The 19,708-nt window shown below is 49.0% G+C and overlaps 2 protein-coding genes across 2 annotated transcripts; one reads left to right on the top strand and one right to left on the bottom strand.

Moving 5' to 3' along the window:
* Positions 1-7,404: 7,404 nt before the first annotated feature.
* OXT (oxytocin/neurophysin I prepropeptide) lies at positions 7,405-8,042 on the top strand. Its single transcript, XM_055305592.1, has 3 exons — positions 7,405-7,549; positions 7,627-7,828; positions 7,946-8,042. Exons 1-3 carry the CDS (start codon positions 7,430-7,432, stop codon positions 7,999-8,001), a joined length of 378 nt encoding a protein of 125 aa, XP_055161567.1. The 5' UTR covers positions 7,405-7,429; the 3' UTR covers positions 8,002-8,042.
* Positions 8,043-16,973: 8,931 nt separating this feature from the next.
* Positions 16,974-18,686, bottom strand: AVP (arginine vasopressin). Its single transcript, XM_055306584.1, has 3 exons — positions 18,564-18,686; positions 17,275-17,476; positions 16,974-17,152 (listed from the first exon to the last, which is right to left on the bottom strand). Exons 1-3 carry the CDS (start codon positions 18,684-18,686, stop codon positions 16,974-16,976), a joined length of 504 nt encoding a protein of 167 aa, XP_055162559.1.
* Between the last annotated feature and the right edge of the window lie 1,022 nt (positions 18,687-19,708).

The raw sequence follows: 19,708 nt of genomic DNA on the forward strand, positions 1-19,708 counted from the left end.
TCTTGGTAAATACCCAGGAATGGAATTACTGGATCATATGGTAATTCTATTTTCAATTTTTTTGAGGAACCCCTTCCTATTTTCTACAGTGGATTACCAGTCTGCATTCCCACCAACAGTGCAGGAAAGTTCCTTTTTCTCCACATCCTCCAACACTTGTTGTTTCTTGGAGGGTTTTTTAGCCATTCTGACAGATGTGAGGTAATAATTCATTGTGGTTTTGATTTTCATTTCCCTGATGATAAGTGATGTTGAGCATCTTTTCATGTGTCTGTTGGCCATCTGTATGTCTTCTTTAGAGAAATGTCTGTTCATCTCTTCTGCCCATTTTTAAAGTGCATTATTTGGTTTTTTGGTGTTGAGTTGTATAAGTTCTTTATATATTTTGGGTACTAACCCCTTTATCAGATGTGTCATTTGCATATCTTCTCCCATTCAGAAAGTTGTCTTAGTTTTGTTGATTGTTTCCTTTGCTGTGGAGAAAATTTTATTTTGAGGTAGTCACAATAGTTTATTTTTGTTTTTGTTTTTGTGTCCCTTGCTTCAGGAGACATATCAAGAAAAATGTTGCTACAGGATACATATTGAGAAAAATGTCAGAGAGATTACTACCTATGCTCTTTTCTAGGATTTTCATTGTCTCAGGTCTCACATTTAGGTCTTTAATTCATTTTGAGTTTATTTTTGTGTATGGTGTAAGAAAATGGTCTGGTTTCATTATTTTGCATGTAGGTGTTCAATTTTTCCAACACCATTTGTTAAAGAGATTATCTTTTTCCCATTGCATAATCTTGCCTCCTTTATCAAAGATCAATTGACCATATAATTGTGGGTTTACTTCTGGGCTCTCTATTCTGTTCTATGTGTCTGTTTTTGTGCCAGTACCATACTGTTTTGATTATAGCTTTGTAGTATACCTTGAAATCTGAGTTTGTGATATTTTCAGTTTTGTTCTTCTTTTCCAAGATTACTTTGACTATTAAGGGTCTTCTGTGGTTCCATACAGATTTTAGGATTATTTGTTCTTGTTCTGTGAAAAATGCTATTGATATTTTGATAAGGAATGCATTAAATCTGTAGATTGCTTTGGGTAGTATGAGCTTTTTTTTTAATTTTTATTTATTTATGATAGTCACACACACAGAGAGAGAGAGGCAGAGACATAGGCAGAGGGAGAAGCAGGCTACATGCACCGGGAGCCCGACGTGGGATTCGATCCCGGGTCTCCAGGATCGCACCCTGGGCCAAAGGCATGCGCCAAACCGCTGCGCCACCCAGGGGTCCCTAGTATGAACTTTTTAACAATATTTCTTCTTCCAATCCATGAACATGGACTATCCTTTCATTTGTTTGTGTCATCTTCACTTTCTTTCATCCTGTTTTATAGTTTTCACAGTACAGGTCTTTCACCTTCCTGGTTAAGTTTATTCCTGTTTGTTTCTTTTTTTTTAAGATTTTATTTATTTATTCATGAGACACACAGAGAAAGAGAGGCAGAGACACAGGCAGAGAGAGAGAAGCAGACTCCACTCAGGGAGCCCAATGTAGGACTTGACCCCAGGAATTCAGGATCACGCCCTGAAACAAAAGCAGGCGCTCAACCACTGAGCTACCCAGGCATCCCAATACCTGGGTATTTTATTATTTTTGGTTCAACTGTAAATGGGATTATTTTCTTAATGTCTCTGTTTCTTCATTACTAGTGTTTAGAAACACAATGGGTTTCTGTACATTGATTTTGTATCCTGCAATCTTACTAGGGTCATTTATCACTGATAGTAGTTTTTTGGTGGAGTCTTTGGGGTTCTGTATATATAGTATCATGTCATCTGCAAATAGTGAAAGTTTTGTTTCTTTACCAATTTGGATGTCTTTTATTTCTTTTCCTTGTCTGAGTGCTATGGCTAGGACTTCTGGTACTATGCTGAATAAAAGTAGTGAGAGTGGACATCCTTGTCTTGTTCCCAGTCCTAAGGGAAAAGCTCCCAGTTTTTAACCTTTGAGTATAATGTTAGCTGTGGGTTTTTCATATATGGCCTTATTTATGTTGAGGTATGTTCCCTCTAAACCTATTTTGTGGAGTGTTTTTATCATAAATGGATATTGTACTTTGTCAAATGGTTTTTTTGTATATATTGAAATTATCATATTGATTTTATTCTTTCTTTTGTTTATGCCATGTATCACATTGATTGATTTGCAAATATTGAAACACCCTTGTGTCCTGACACTGCTCACCTCTTAAAAAGTTATTGGGACAGGGATCCCTGGGTGGCACAGCGGTTTGGCGCCTGCCTTTGGCCCAGGGCGCGATCTGGAGACTCCGGATCGAATCCCACATCAGGCTCCCGGTGCATGGAGCCTGCTTCTCCCTCTGCCTGTGTCTCTGCCTCTCTCTCTCTCTCTCTCTCTCTCTCTCTCTCTCTGTGTGTGTGTGTGTGTGACTATCATAAAATAAATAAAAATTAAAAAAAATTAAAAAAAAAAGTTATTGGGACATATATCATATGACCCAGCAAGTTTACTCTTAGGTAACTGCCCAAAAGAAATGAAAACATGTCCACACAAAGATTCATACAGAAATATTCACAGCAAGATTATTATGATGGTCAAAACAGGAAACAATTAAATGTTCATCAACTGGTGAATAATAGATAAGCAAAATAAGGTACATCCATGGACTACACAGCAATACAAAAGAATGAACTACTGGTACATGCAATCACTTGGATGAACCTCAAAAGCACCATGGCAAATGAAAGAAGCCAGACACAAAAAATTACATACCATATACTTCCATTTATAGGAAATTTCCGTATCAGTGGTTTCCTGGGGCTGGGAATGGGAGCAGGGAGTAATGGTAACCAGGTATGAGAGATCTTTTCAGGGGATGGAAGTGTTCTAAAACTGAATTGTGGTAATGGTTGAACAACTGTTTACTAAAAATCATCAGACTGTGTGCTTACATTGGGTGGGTTTTATGCTACATAAATTATACCTTATTGAAATTGTTTAAATAATGAAGTTAAACCTTCATGTCAGCAGCATTTGGCACAGCTGATCATCTCCTCCTCCTTGAAACCCTGTCTTCCCCACCACACTCTTGTTCTCTCCTATGTTCCATCCATGGTCTATTTAAGAGCATGATTTTTTTTTAAATCTATTTTTTCATGAGAGAAGGAGAGAGAGAGGCAGAGACACAGGCAGAGGGAGAAGCAGGTTCCATGCAGCGAGCCCGACGTGGGACTCGATCCGAGGACTCCAGGATCACGTTCTGGGCTGAAGGTGGCGCTAAACCGCTGAGCCACCCGGGCTGCCCCTAAGAACATGATTCAATCCTTTCTCCATCTCTCCTCCCCCTGGGTGAGCTCACTCAGATCTGCACCTTTAAGTATTGGTCCTGATGATGTCTAGATGTGGATCTTCAGCCTAGCTCTCTCTCCTGAACTCCAGAACTTTATATATCTAAATGCCTGCTTAAAGATTCCTTCCGATGTGTGATGGGCATCTCAAACATCATGTGCCCCACTGAGCTCCTGTCCTTCTGAACACAAAGCTGTGCCACACTCAGGGTCCTCATCCCAGTCGGTGGCAGCTCCATCCTTCCCACTGCTCAGCTCTAGAAGCTTGGAATCATCTTGGACATTTCTTTTTCTCTTTCACCTACATCCAACCCATAAGCAACCCCCAATTGGCACCTCCCTTCTAAATAGGTCTGGAATCTCCCTCCACACCGCCACCACCGTGGTGCAGCCCACTGTCATCCCTTGTGGGGATTGCTACCATAGCCTCCTCACAGCCTCCCTGCTTCCACCTTTGCCCTGCATCTTTTCACAATATAATATCCAATGTTCCAATTACATCATTCCTCTATGCAGAGCTCTCCTGGTTCCGCATTTCATTTGGCCCTATGTGACCCAGCCATGCATTACCATTTTGACCCCAAGATTTTGGTCACTCTGCTTCATCCTGTCTGGCCTCCTTGCTGATACTTGAACATGCCAGACACATTTCCAGCTTAGGACCTTTGCACTTGTGATTTCTCCTGCCTAGAATACTCCCCTCCCATGACAGGGAGAATTCTAAATTGACCCCTGTGATTCTTACTCCTGGTAGCCACATCTTTATGTAATCTCTTGTTGCATATGAATAGGACTACATGTCCAAGCTTTCTCCTCCTCCTCCTCCTCCTCCTTCTTCTTCTTCTTCTTCTCCTCCTCCTCCTCCTTCTCTTCTCCTCCTTCTCCTTCTTCTTCTTCAAGATTTATTTTATTTGGGACGCCTGGTTGGCTCAGCGGTTGAGCGTCTGCCTTCATCCCAGGTTGTGATCTCAGAGTCCCAGGATTGAGGCCCATATCGGGCTCCTTGCATGGAGCCTGCTTCTCCTATCTCTGCCTCTCTCTCAGCCTCTCTCTGTGTCTCTCATGAATAAGTAAATAAAATCTTTTTTAAAAAATATTTATTTTATTTATTTCAGAGAGAGAGAGAGAGAGGACATGTGCATGCATAAGCAGGAGGCAGGGCAGAGGGAGAGAATCTCATGCAGACCCCCCAATGAGAACTGAGCTAGACAGAGGCTCTTTCCCAGGACCCTGAGATCATGACCTGAGCCAAAATCGAATCAGATGCTCAACCAACTGAGCCACCCATGAGTTATATGTCCTTGAGGACATATAACTTCCTTCTAACCAATAGAAGATTATGGCAAAAATGGTGAGATATCACTCCCATGATTATAGTTCATTATATAAGGGTGAAAAACTGCAAAATGCTCCCCCCCCCTTTCTCCATTACACTTACTACCTCCTAACCTACTGAAATATATTTATTGTTTGATGCCTCCCCCTCTCTACCAAAATATAAGCCCCTGAGAACAGGGATTTTTGTTTGGTTCACTGGTGTTTCAGGCGTCTGTACTGGGACCCCATGCATCTTCAGATGAGGAGTCCTGAAACAGCTAAAGAAATGGCAGCACTGTGGGGGCCATTATGCTAAGGTAATTTATGTGCATGTGTTAACTTGGGTGAGGTTATGTGCTCAGAGGACAGGCAGGAGGCCTTTCTGGGGCTGCCTCTAGGGTCAAGCCCTTGACCTTCTAGCCCCAGCAATGCCAATGAGCTGATCTGGCTAAGAAACAAGATTAGCTGCTGACTGGTAATCAGGGCAGCCTGACCAGCTCCTCAGGGCCGGGCAGCTCATATGAGTGGCTCAGGGTCAGCCGGGCCCTGTGACCTGTTCAGCCCCAGCAGCCCCAACCCCCTCTTTGGGGAGGGTCAACAAGAGTGCTAGAGTGGCTGGGGCCATCCCAGCCTCCTCCTCCCTGAAGGCAACACGTAGGGACCAGCTGGGCTGCGCTGAGTCTATTCCTTCTGACATTGGCCTCATTTCTTCTGTGCTACTGCAAGATGGGCTCCCCGAGAGCACTCTGAGATGGAGTTAAACATGCAGGGTGTTTATTACCAGGAGTCCAGGGGACCCACTTTTGTGGAAGGAAAGGGTGGAAACCGGATTAAGTATAAGGAAAACTGCCATGAGAGCCTCAGGTAACCCTATGTGAAGTTCCAGAGCTGAAATAGTCCTTTGTAGTTGCCCACCATTGGGCCAGACCAGGGAAGAATGTGACCTTGGGCCAGGTGGCTCTCTGCAGCCCAACCCCTGGATGGGCTGCCAGCCAAAGGCTGTCTACTGACCGCAGTACCAGCAGCTGGGTGGCAAGTCCCTTCTTTTATTATTTTTTTAAGATTGATAGATTGATAGATTGATTGATGTAATCTCTACACCCAAAATGAGGCTCAAACTCACAACCCTGAGATCCATAACGGGAGCAGAAACCAAGAGTAGGATGGAGCCAATGGCAGGTCCCTTCTTGAAGAATGATCAGTGCTGAGCATCTCCCTGTTTGTGACATTGGCCAACATCCCTTCCATTGAGGCCCTCTCTTTTATTTGTAATTACTTTCATTTTAAGATATATTAAAAATGCAGAGTGCCTAGGTGGTTCAGTCTGTTAAGCATGCCTTTGCTTAGGGCTTAGGTCAGGATCTAAGGGCCCTGAGATCAAGCCCTGCATCAAAGTCCCTGCTCCGTGGGGAGTCTGCAGATCGGCCTCTCCCTCTTCCTCCATCCCTCCCCCTGCCCTACTCCAGCCCTGCTCATGTGCGCACTCTCTCTCTCAAATAAATAAATAAATATTTTTAAAAAGATATATTAAGATGTACCTGGGTGGCTCAGTTGGTTAGACAGAGCTCAGCTCATGATCTCGGGGTCCTGGGATGGAGCCCCCTAATCAGGCTCCCTGCTCAGCAGGGATTCGGCTTCTCCATCTTCCTCTGCCTCTCCCTGCTGGCTTGTGCTCTCCCTCGCTCCCTAGCTCTCTCTCTCAAATAAATAAAATATTTTTTAAAAAGATATATTAAAAAATGCAAAAAAAGCACTCTTTAAAATCCATAAGACAAAAGACACAGAATTACAACAGAAACCAATTGTATGTATGTATGTATGTATGTATGTATGTATGTATGTGTGTATGTATTTTTACCAACTGTATTTATATTCAGGTATTGAAATGTTAAAACAAATTTGTGATATAGTCACAAATATGCATCTTTATTTAAAGCATTAGATATTAACATTTTTAAAAATACATTTAAAAATATAAATAAAGCATTAAGTAAGATTCAGCGGCAGGTCCAATAACTGCCATAATTTCAAAGTGATGATGAATCTAGACAACGTTGTAATGTGATAGGAGAATATCTGTCATTTTGATTTATGACAAAGTCACACGTGTTACAAATCCCTCTGTGGTCTGTTGCCCACCTCAGAGTTGAAGCAAAGGCTAAATGTCAGTTAGAGGTTACAGAAAATAAAGATCTTTCCCTATATCAATTCCAGGTGTAGGAATGTGGGTATTGGTGTGAAGGCGGAGGGTGGGTTCCAGGAAATTTGGGTTGGGGCAGAGGACATCCCTCCCCCCAGCAAGAGAGACCAGGATGCTCCCATCCCAAAACTCGCCAAGAGGGCAGATGGGGAGGCCCGCCCAGCCTCTTCTGACCTGGGGGTCCAAGTGTCTGCCATGCAACCCTTCCCCCAGATGCTGGGAGTCGGGCTCCAGAGTCCCCGGTTGGGCCTCAGGCCCCGGGCTCCCTGTCCCCCCGCAGGCGCCCCGGCCACCCGCCCCCGCACGGCCTCTCTAGCTGCTTCCCCGGCCCCAGGCCGTCAGCCGACGCCGGGACCTGACCCGGCCAGGCCCCTGCAAATGAGGGGGCGCGCCGGGCGCCCGGGGCCTGACCCGCAGCGACCCGCTGTGACCAGCCATGCGGCGGCCCTCTTAGGCAGGCCCCGCCCGCCCGGGCCCCGGCCATAAAAAGGCGGGCCGGGAGCCGCCGCCGCCGCCGCCGCCGCCCGCCGCGACCCCGCGCGCCCGCACCATGGCCGGCCCCGGCCTCGCCTGCTGCCTGCTCGGCCTCCTGGCGCTGACCTCCGCCTGCTACATCCAGAACTGCCCCCTGGGCGGCAAGAGGGCCGCGCTGGACCTCGACGTGCGCCAGGTGAGCCCCGCCCCTACGGGCCCCGCGCCCCCGGCCTCGCGGGGCCCGCGCTCACCCCGCTCCCGCCCTCCCGCCAGTGCCTCCCCTGCGGCCCCGGGGGCCAAGGGCGCTGCTTCGGGCCCAGCATCTGCTGCGGCGACGAGCTGGGCTGCTTCGTGGGCACGGCCGAGGCGCTGCGCTGCCAGGAGGAGAACTACCTGCCGTCGCCCTGCCAGTCGGGCCGCACGCCGTGCGGGAGCGGGGGTCGCTGCGCCGCCGCCGGCATCTGCTGCAGCCCGGGTGAGCTGGGGCCGGGGAGGGCCCGGGAGGGGGCGCCCGGGGTCAGGGCGGGGCCGGGGCCGGGGCCGGGGCCGGGACCCCGCGGGGCGGACCCTGATCCGGCGTCTCTCCTCCCAGACGGCTGCCGCGCCGACCCCGCCTGCGACCCCGACGCCGCCTTCTCCCCGCGCTGAGCGCCTTTCAGAAGAAGTGAACTACAATAAAGCAGTTTCCCCTCCAACTCGACTGGCGTCTTGGTGTCGGAAATGGGAGGGAGGGCGTCGGGGGGCCCCGACGGTCGTGCCTGGGCGCCTGCGTCTCTGGCTCCCGGCGGTTCAGAGCCCCGGTCCGGGCGCCGTTCCCGCCGCCGGAATCCCGCAGGGGCGGCGAGGGCGGGGGCAGCAGGGCGGGCTGCGAGGAGAGTGACCTCCCTTCCAAACAGAGCTGGGAGCGCACCGCAGGTGGACTGAAGAGATTTTTTTTTTTTTAAGATTTTATTTATTTGAAAGAAAGAGAATACAAACGGGGAGGAGCAGAGGGGAAGGGAGAAGCCGACGTAGCCGCTCAGCAGGGAGCCTGATGTGGGGCTCCGTCCCCAGACCCTGGGATCAAGGCCAGAGCCCAAGGCAGCCGCTTAGCGGACTGAGCCACTCAAGTGCCCCAGGAGGAACGTTCAAAAAACCCAAAGGATAAGGTGGGGTGGGCCTGACGGCACCGGAGGAGCGGGAGGCGGCCAGCGGCGCCTGAGTGACTCCCCGGCCTTTGGAAGGAGGCGTGAGCGCCCCTGAGGGCTGGGTGCGGGCCTCGGCAGCTGACGGGCCTTCAGGCTCCACGGAGCTGGACTCCAAAGCCCCGGAGGCCACAGGTGCTCAGACAAGGTGGCCAGGCTGCCGTGCCCCCAGCTGGCCTGCTCTGGCCTGTGCAGGAGAGGAACTTGGCAGTGCTGGGCCTCTTGCAGGACAGGGGTTCAGGAGAGCCCGCAACCACAGAAATGACCACAAGATGCAAAAGCTTCCTACAAACAGAATCCTCAACCGTTTGTCATCTGTTCCTGGACCAAAAACCCTATTGGGAATCAAGAGAGCTCAATTCCTGTTCCCCAAAACATGCTGTCACTTATCCATGCCACTGGGCAAGCAACTTCAGAAGGTGCATGGCCACACTCCTACTCTAAGTAAAACAGGAACAGATCACTCCCTGTTAGTGAGAGAAAAAAAATGTAATTTTTATGGTTTTCTCTCGAACTGGAGAACTACAGAGCACTGCCCCAGTATGTGGGTCTCTCTGTGGGTCTCACAGGATAGAGAGAAAAAAAAACATACTGAAGAGAACTGTTAAGGTTTTCTTTATATAAATTACAAAAACAGGCAAAACTAAGCTATGGTGCTAGAAGTCTTGGGTGGAGTGGTGACTGGAGGGGACCCAAGGGCAGTTCTAGAGTGCTTGTCATATTCTGTTTCCTAGTCTGCGAGCTGGTGAAACAGGAGTGGTTATTTTCTTTTTTTTTTTTTTTTTAATTTTTTTTTTATTTATTTATGATAGTCACAGAGAGAGAGAGAGAGAGAGAGAGGCAGAGACACAGGCAGAGAGAGAAGCAGGCTCCATGCACCGGGAGCCCGACGTGGGATTCGATCCCGGGTCTCCAGGATCGCGCCCCGGGCCAAAGGCAGGCGCCAAACCGCTGCGCCACCCAGGGATCCCCAGGAGTGGTTATTTTCAGAAAACAACTCAGTATGCATGTGATTTGTTGACTTTTATATGTATATTATATTTGAATAAAAGGTTTTAAAAATGAAAAAAGTATCATTACTGCTAAGATGAATGGAGAGAATAGAGATGAAGCTTTTGGGGTTTTTTAAGTGCTTATCATTTTATTTTTTATTAAGTCATCGCTACACCCAAAGTGGGGCTTGAATTCATGACCCTGAGATCAAGAGTCACATGCTCCGCAGACTCAGCCAGCCAAGTGTCCCTGAGATAAGGCTTTTGAAAACTCCAGTGGCCTATTGCAACCTGGTCCGTGGTTCTTTTTGTTCTTTTGGGGTTTTTTTGCTTTTAGTTTATTGATTTTTGTTTTTAGATTTCACATATAAGTGAAACCATATGATGTTTATCTTTTTCTGTTTGGCTTATTTCACTTGGCATAATACCTACCTTCCAGGTCTATCCATGTTGTCACAAATGGCAAGATCTCACCCTTTTTCATGACTGAACAATATTCCCCTGGATAGACTGTGGTTCTTGCTGAGGCCATGAGAGCAGGCCCTCTTTCCACCCCACATCCAGGGGAATTAGTCACTGAAAGGGACACAAGATGACTCAAAGTTCAAACCAACTATGGTGAAGGATGTGATGCACATAAATGGATTTTTAAAAATATTTTATTATTTATTCATAAGAGACACAGAGAGAGAGGCAGAGACATAGGCTTCCTGTGGGGAGCCGGTTGCAGAACTGGATTCCAGGACCCCGGGATCACAACCTGAGCCAAAGGCAGATGCTCAACCACTGAGCCACCCAGGTGGCCCACAATTGGATATTTGAGGATAGTTGCAGAGTTCTGTGTCCTTCAGGAACCACACAGCTGGGAGGGCTAGAGCGAGGGGTGACTGTGCTCCTCACTTACAGACATCGGGTGACGGATTTGTGTTTTCCAAGTTGGAATGTTCACTCACCGCCTTAGCAGGAAGTCTGAGATCTCCCCTCTGAGACCTCTTTCTCTCCCCTGAGAGAGAAACAGGCTCCCTGCAAGGAGCCTGATGTGGGACTCAATCCCAAGACCCCAGGATCACAACCTGAGCCAAAGGCTCAACCACTGAGCCACCCAGGTGCCCTACTTCATGATATTAATATATTGTTGAATTTTGTTTTGCAGCTTGCGTGTGTGTGATAACAGTCTGTGGTCATGGTTTTTGTTGTAGTATTTAAAATTTAATTAATATATTATTATATTATCATATATGATTATTAATATAGTATCAAAATTAATTATTCTTATTTTAATTCCAGTATAGTTAACATACAGTTAACTGTATGTTAACATATTAGTTTTGGTGTACAATACAGTGATTCAACACTTCCATACAATACCCAGTGCTTATCACAAGTGCACTCCCTCATCCAGATCACCTGTTTCATCCATTCCCCCACTCACCTCCCCTCTGGTGACCACCCCTTTGTTCTTTATGGTTAAGAGTCTGTTTCTTGGTTTGTCTCTTTTTTTTGGTCTCCTTTGCTTATTTGTTTTGTTTCTTAAAATTCCACATATGAGTGAAATCATATGGTATTTGTCTTTCTCTGATTTATTTCACTTAGCATTATACTTTCTAGCTCCATCCTAGTTGTTGCAAATGGCAAGATTTCATTCTTTCTTATGGCTGAATAATATTCCATTGTGTATATATACCACATCTTCTTTATCCATCTATCAATAGATGGACATTTAGGTTGCTTCCATAATCTGGCTGTTGTAAATAATGCTATGTGTGGTCATGTTTTTAAAAAGAAATCTTTTGAGATGCACACTGGAACTTTTACAGATGAAATGGTATGACAGCTGGGCTTGACATCAAGATAATTTGGGGGTGGGAGGAGAAGGTGGGGTAGAAGTGACACAGGCAGCCACATGATTGATAATTGTTTAAGGTAAGGGGGGTAGATCTGAGGGATTTTTGTCTTTTGGCTCTACTTTTTCATATATTTGAAATTTCTCATAACAAAAGCTAAAAACCAGAAAGACTGTGGCAAAGGTAAATGTTTTGATATGAAAAGATACCCCAAATTTACTTTGCCAAAAATAATGTAAATTAGGACATATAGATTATGTAAATAATACTAACTTGTAAAACAACAGCTGTGTGAAGCTTTAGGACAAAGGTGTTCCAGTCTGAAAGCTATACTTTATTTCTTTTTTTTTTTCTTTTTTTTTCTTTTTTTAGTGTAAACTCTAAGCCCAATGTGAAGCTGAACTCATGACCCAGAGATTAAAAGTCACATGCTTCACTGACTGAGCCAGTCGGGCCGCCCCAGTCTGAAAATTATAAACAGCAACTTCATCATTGAACATGTATTTCTATGATTTTTTTTTGTATTTCTATGATTGATTTTTCTCCCATACAGTCTTATCAAGGACCTCCAGTACAATTCCTAAGGGCAGTAATTTCAATTTTCTGTAGGGGTCCCTATGCATAGGTTAAGCAAGCTGGCTTCTCTTCCATACCTAAGTTTAGTGCAGTTTAGTCTTTAAATCTGGAGTGGTATGAAAATATACCAAAAGTTTTCCAGCATCATGATTTTCCATGGGGCAGAGTTCAGGGATATTTCTTTCCCATTACTAACATTTCCTTTTTGCATCCCTGAGGTAACACTCCTCCCAGGGGAGAAAGTAGCTGAAGTAGGCTTGCGGAGAAGGAATGATGCATACAGTCCACCCCTTCCTCTCCGGCCTCACTTGGGATCAGGCTGCTAGCCCAGGAAGCAGGTGCTGGCAACAGAGCAAGTGTGTAGAAAAGCAAAGGAGCAGTAAAGCCTTGGTAAGAGGGTCCAGCTCCCTGTGCCTAGGACAGTAAACATCTCCAACCTGTTATTCATCCTTATGGAGCCCACTTGCCAGCAGCAGAAATCACATTCTCTGACATCAGCTCTACCAATAATAGAAGTAGTATTGTGAAATAAAATCTTTAAAAGTGGGGGGGGGCACCTGGGTGTCTTAGCTGTTGAGCACCTGCCTTCAGTTCAGGTCATGATCCAGGGGTCCTGAGATCAAGCTCCACAACAGGCTCCCCCCGTAGGGAGTCTGCTTCTCCCTCTGCCTATGTCTCTGCCTCTCTCTGTGTGTCTCTCATGAATTAATAAATAAAATCTAAAAAAAAATTAGTATTGTAATCTCCATATGTCAGCTTCTTTTGTGTCATTTTTCAGTTGTTGCAGAATTCAGGGCTTAAGGTAAGGTGAGGCTGCTGTAATAAAAACAGTGAAATAATGGGACGCCTGGTGGCTCAGCCTGCCTTTGGCCCAGGTCCAAATCCCACGGTCCCAGGATCGGGCTCCCTGCATGGACCCTGCTTCTCCCTCTGCCTATGTCTCTGTCTCTCTCTCTCTGTGTCTCTCATGAATAAGTAAATAAAATCTTAAAACAAAACAAAACAAAAAACCCCCACCGAAATAGTAAGGAGGCTTCAGGGGCTTCTAGAAGGTAGATGTTTCTCTGTCTCCTATCAGCCTGAGATGAGCATTCCTGGCTTTGTCCCATCCTGTTACTTAAGGATCCAGATTTCTTCTGTCATAGTTCTGGCACCTTCTAGTCCTTGTCATTGTCTGATGCTTGAGGTGAGGATGCTGCAGACTCCACAGGTGGGAAAGGAAAGAGCATGGAGGAGATACACCCACTGTCTTAAGACCTCAAGTTCACTATCCCTTTTGCTCACACTTTATTAACAAAAGCATTGTCATACAGACACACCTCACTGCAAAGAAAGCTGGAAAATGTGGCTATAATTCTGTTGCTATGAATTCCAATCAAACTCCCAGAAACGTTTGTTTGTTCGTTTGCTTGTTTGCTGGGGGGAGGGGCTGTAGAAATCATTAAGTTGATTCCAAAATTTATATGACAGTGGAACTAAAATAGCCAAACCAATTCTGGAAGAGAACAAAGTTGGAAGAGTCACGCTACCTGATTTCCAGACTTACCATAAAGCTACCATATTGAAGACAAGATGGTAGTGGATAAAGGATAGCGCTACAGACCAATAGAATGGACAAAGGAATCCAGAAATAGATCTTCATGTATATGATCAAATGATTTTGAGGAAGTTATTATGATAATTCAAAGGGGGGATGCCTGGGTGGCTCAGTAGTTGAACATCGGCCTTCGGCCCAGGGCATGATCCTGGAGTTCTGGGATCGAGTCCCACATCAGGCTCCCTGCGAGGAGCCTGCTTCTCTCTCTGCCTGTGTCTCTGCCTCTGTCTCTTTCATTAATAAATAAATAAATATTAAAAAAAAAGATAATTCAAAGGGAAAAAAAGTAGTCCTTTCAACAAGCAGTGATGGAACAAATGGATATCCAGATGCAAAAAATGATCTGCTGCAACCCTAACTTGCACCAACACAACTCAGAATGGATCAATGTTCAAATTCTACTCTGTTTAAAACTTACACAGTTTCGGTGATTACCAATACAGCCACTTACGTAAAAGTTATTGTGTGAATATAGGTAGTTATTTCACTTGGATGAGTACTGGGATTTGTTGGGTTGAATGGTAAGGAAAAGCATAACTTTATGAGAAACTATTGAACATTTTTCCAGAGTGGTTGAATGAATTTCCATCCTCACCAGCAATATATGAGAGTCCCAATTACTCCCTATCCTTGTCAGCACCTGATATTGTCAGCATTTTTAAAAGTCTTTGTAATGAATTTCTCATTGTGATTTTAACTTGCATTTCCTTAACAACTAATGATGTTCAACATCTTGACATGTCTTTATTTGCCATCTACAGATCTTATTAGGTGATGTATCTTTTTACATCTTTTGCCCATTTATTTAATTTAATCTCTCTCTACATCCAACATGGGTGGGGCTCAAACTCACAACCACGAGATCAATAATCACATGCTCTACCTACTGAGCCAGCCAAGTGCCCCAACAATCCAACTTTCTTTTTTTAAGATTGTATTTATTTATTCATGAGAGACACAGAGAGAGAGAGGCAGAGACACAGGCAGAGGGAGAAGCAGGCTCCCTGCAGGGAGCCTGATGTGGGACTTGATCCCATCCTGTAACTCCAGGATTACATATGCCCAGAGCTGAAAGAAGACTCTCAACCAACCACTGAGCCACCCTGGCATCCCCAATCCAACTTTTTATTTTATTATTTTATTTTATTTTATTTTATTTTATTTTATTTTATTTTATTTTATTTTATTTTATTTTATATATATATATATTTTTTATGATAGTCACACAGAGAGAAAGAGAGAGGCAGAGACACAGGCAGAGGGAGAAGCCGGCTCCATGCAGGGAGCCCGACGTGGGACTCGATCCCGGGTCTCCAGGATCACGCCCTGGGCCAAAGGCAGGCGCTAAACAGCTGTGCCACCCAGGGATCCCTCAATCCAACTTTTTAAATGGACAAAAGATTTGGGATGCCCAGCAGGCTCAGTTGCTAAAGCATATGACTCTTGATCTCGAGGTTGTGAATTCAAGCCCCATGTCGGGTGTAGAGATTACTTAAAATCTTAAAAATTATAATAAAATTAAAAATTAAAATGTTGAGTTGTTTTCTGAGTATGGAGTTTTGAGAGGTCTTTATATATTCTGTGTGTCAGTCCCTGATAAGCTCCGTGAGTTGTAAATCTTTCTTTCCAGTCTGTGTCTTACCTCTTCATTCTTTTAAAGAGAAGTTCTTAATTTTGGTGAATTCCAAATATATTAAATTTATTCTTTTACGGACCGTCCTTTTGGTGTCAGAGCTAAGAAATCTTTGCATTTTTCAAGTTTGTAAATGATTTCTCACATGATTTCTTCAAGATGCTTTAGAGTTTCAGGTTTTATATTTAGGGTATACGATCCATTTTTACTTAAACCAGCTGCCTCTTTCCATCTCCCTGCGTCCTGGAGGGTTACTAAGATCCTATTAGGTCTGGTCCTGCCCCTGTCCTACCAAGACCTGGGGACAGGTGCCAGATGGGCCACACCAGGAGTCCATGGCAGGGATAGAAGCCCACACGGCTCCTGCCCTCCCTCGACACTTAATCCCGCTGAGCACTGAGCGAGGTCAGGGGTGACAGCAAACTGGAGCTCTAGGACCAGAAAAGAGCCTGACCTTGGGTTGGCACCAGGACCCTGGCCAGATCTGACTGAGGCTGACTCATGACACTCTACCCTAAGGCTGGGTGTTGGTGCCAGGGCTCAGAGTGACTGCTCTCTGCCTGCGCTTCCTCCTGGCCTCTAAATCAGTGGAAGGTTCCAGAGGAGATGCAGCCTCTTGTTGCCCCAAGGCTTGCACCAAGAAATCCCAAGGACAGGATGTAAAGAACAGAGGAGGCAGAGAGAGAGGGAGGGAGGTGAGAGGGCAGGGGGATGTAATGGGACAAGGAGGGAACCAAAAGAGAGCCCAGGAGCTGAGGGATGGGGGAAGACAGCCAAGTGAAGAGCAAAGAGGATAAAGGAATAGAGTGGACAGAGAAGGACAGAAGGACACAGAATTTAACTCATCGGTTAAATGCCAGTGAACATCTGCCCTAAAGCTGCATGTGTCAAAGGGTAGAAGGTCCTAATGTGAGTGTGCTCGGTGTGTGCGTTTGTGTGTGTGTGTGCATGTGTGTGTGTGTGTGTTTGTGCCTGTCCAAGATCAAGTCCGCCGTGTTTCTCTGAGGGTCTGTGGTCCTGAATGTGTATCAGGGTCTTCTTGACCTGTAACTGGTCAAGAATCACCAGGCATGTGGCTAATGATTATTTAGTCCGTGTCTAGGTTAGTGTGTGATTCGTGTGGCTGCATGGAAGGGGGGGCATGTAGCTAGGGTGTCAGTGGGCTCTGCCTCCCACTCTGGCTGAAGGGGGCTCCCTTACCTTCTTCCTGGACAGACACTACCTGCCCTCTCTCTGCTGGGTCTGAGGTGATTTGCTGCCCCCTGCTCACCCCTGAACACACACACATACACGCACAGAGCACAGCCCTGGATGAACTAGAAGACTAGAAATCCGGGGAGTTGGTGGATTCCTGAAGCTGTGCCTCAGTCTCTTGGGAGGTAGATGGGGACCGGAACCTGGTCACCCCGTGGCTCCCCTTTGGCCTTTCTCACTCTTCCTCTGACGCTCTGAACATCTCTCTCTCCATCATTGGGCTTTCTCTGTGTTCTTTTGGAATCTTGTCCACCGTCTTTCCCTCTCCTGGCCTTCCCTTCTGCCCCCCTGCCGGAGCGTTCCCCACCCAGCCCCCTGCCCCTCCGCCATCCCCCCGGTCGCTGGGGCCCGGTTCCCCCTAAGGACTGTGCCCAGCCAAGATCACTTCCCCCGCGGATCCCGGCCTGGCTGGGGCGGGTGAGGGAGGGGTGTCCGCGCCCGCTCCCCACCCCCGGACACCGACACAGACACTCGCGGGTGCATTTTAAAAGGTTTATTTTTGCAGGCTGGGGATGGGCGGGGCGGGGCCGGGCGGGCGGCTCAGTAGACGCCGGGCGGCGCGGGCTCGGCGGGCTCGGGCGCCCCCGCCAGCTGCACCAGCCGCAGCAGCAAGGCTCCGGTCGGCCCGTCCAGCTGGGTCGCGTTGCTCCGGTCGCTGGCGCGGGCGCGGCGGTGCAAGCCGGCTCCCTCCCGGCACTCGGGCTCGGTCACGCAGCTCTCTGCGGGGGCCACGGGCTGAGCGCGGCGCGGGCGGGACCCAGGTCGCCCCCCCCCGCACCCGGGGGCCGCCGCGCCCGCCACCCCCTCGCCCCCGCCCCCGCCCTGACCCCGGGCCACCCACCGTCGTTGCAGCAGATGCCGGCGGCGGCGCAGCGACCCCCGCTCCCGCACGGCGTGCGGCCCGACTGGCAGGGCGACGGCAGGTAGTTCTCCTCCTGGCAGCGCAGCGCCTCGGCCGTGCCCACGAAGCAGCCCAGCTCGTCGCCGCAGCAGATGCTGGGCCCGAAGCAGCGCCCTTGGCCCCCGGGGCCGCAGGGGAGGCACTGGCGGGAGGGCGGGAGCGGGGTGAGCGCGGGCCCCGCGAGGCCGGGGCGCAGGCCGCCCCAGTCCCCGGGATTTCGGGTGACTGAGGACAGGCCTCAGCATGCTCCCCTTTCGTTGAGCGAGGCTCCCTCGGTGGGCCCCAGCCCTTTCTCTCCGCTCTGGGGCCATCAGTGGGGTGCACCGGCACCCAGCTGCCACCCTTGCCCCAAGGCAGGCCTCCTTCCCCTGCCCCCATCACTCAAACTCAGTCTCTAGCACCCACGGCCCCAGCAGAGGGTCCTTCCTCCGGTTTCCTGTCCAGCATCCCAAGCTGCTGGGCCTCTGTGGGTCCAGACCTCAGCTCCCGGCCGCAGTGCCCTAACTGTGGGTGGCATCAGCCCAAGCCCCCAGGTACAGGCATGGGGCACCTCACTGACTCAGGCTTCCAAAGGTGCCAAGCAGAGGGAAGGGTAGTCTGTGGGGGCGGCCCTCGGACCCACTCTAGTTTGTTCCATAGCTCAAAATGAAGCCACCTGTGGCCTGGGCCTGACTGAGCCTGGTCATTGGATTTCCTTTGGCTCTGCTGAAAATGGAATAAAAGGGAATTGACTGGACATGCAGCGCAGGAGAATTGAACTAGGTTCCCAGCAGAACTTCCTGGCAGGAGGTGGCACCCTCACTACCACAAGCTCAGAGCAATGGCCAGCTTCTGTGTGGGGCCCCCAGGGGGCCTGTGGCTAGTAGAGGGGGAAGGCCTCCATACTGGCTAGGACAGAGGCAGTCGCTGCTGCGAGGCCCTCCCTCCCTCACACAGGATGCCTTGCTGTCCAGTTGTCCTGATCTGCCCCAAGCCCCGTTCCTGGAGAAACACCGTCTTGCCTGCAGCCCTTGCCTGGATGGGGATGGTGCCCAGGAAGTCCTGCAGCCCGTCCTCGCCTGCCTGGCAGCCTGGCCCCCTCTGCCCAGCCATGCCAAGCCTCCTTTCTGCGGGGCTCTTCCCCTAAAGCCTGCCTCTCCCACCACTTCCCTCCTTCCCAGGCCCTCACTGTAGTGCCAGCCCAGGAGCTCTGTCCCCTCAGGCAGCCCTGAGATGGGCCACGGTCGTACCTGTCTCAGCTCCAGGTCAGACATGGCCCTCTTGCCACCCCTAGGACAGTTCTGGAAGTAGCAGGCGGAGGTGAAGGCCAGCAGGCCCAGGAAGCAGGCGGGTAGCAGCATGGTGTCCGGCATCCTGGTGCAGGTGGGCACAGTGTGCGAGGCTGCTGTGCCGACTGTGCTGCGCTGCCCTCGCTGGCTGCCTATTTATGTCCGCAGGTATTCCCTTGGAGACGACGTGGTCGCCATCCCCCCTCCCCAGCGACTCCCCAGGAGCCCATGACCGCCAGGTCCCCAGGCGTCAGCAGTGATTCAGGCATCTGGGGATGCACGTGGACCTGTCTGTGGGGGGGCCTGGTGGGGAGGGCTGCGGGCCTCCGTGCTGTCACTGGCAGGCGTGTGGCTGCGGTGTGACAGGAGCTCCTGTGACCTTGACTGTGGCTCTCTGGATCTGGGGAGACAGACGGATGGGAGCAGGGGGTCTTGTGGAGACCATCCCCGACCTTTCTGGCTGCCCAGAAGAGGCTTGGGGTCAGTGGGACCGGCCGCAGACACAACCCCCTGAGGAGGTGGAGGAGGCCTGAGGGGCTAGTGTGCAAGGAGCATGGTCGGCCCCGGCCCAGAAAGGATGGAACAGGGTCAGGTGTGCAAAACCCCATCAGGAGGCTTAGCCTCAGGAGAGGATAAGTGACCAAGGACAGCACACACCCAGGGGGCTTTGTCCCCACTGCATTAGCAAAGGAAATGGCTGTCTGCAGCCTAACATCAGACAGAGCAACTGCAGTCATGGAGCAAGAGACCAACATGGATTCTGGGGAGTGGGCAGGCTTCTGGGGGAAGCTGAGGACACCCCCTCACACACACACACACACACATACACACACACACACACAGAGCAGGATTAAGACCCAGTAAGGTTCAAAGGTGGGGGGAAAGCCACCTGCTGCAATTCCCAGCCCTACAAAGACCCCAGTTTATGCGGCCCCGGGCAGGTGCCATTTCAGGCCTAGGGTGGAAGTAGAGGCACAGGAGCTTTGGTGTTGGGGGACTGGAGGAGCCACTGCCCATTGAGCCTTGCCTGAGAAAACAAACTTTGGTTCATGCCCCCAGGCTGGTGGGATAAAGGTACAGTCTCCATTTCCTGGGCTGCCGGAGTG

The sequence above is a fragment of the Nyctereutes procyonoides genome, unplaced genomic scaffold, assembly GCF_905146905.1.
Source record: "Nyctereutes procyonoides isolate TBG_1078 unplaced genomic scaffold, NYPRO_anot_genome, whole genome shotgun sequence".
Taxonomy (NCBI): Eukaryota; Metazoa; Chordata; class Mammalia; order Carnivora; family Canidae; genus Nyctereutes; species Nyctereutes procyonoides.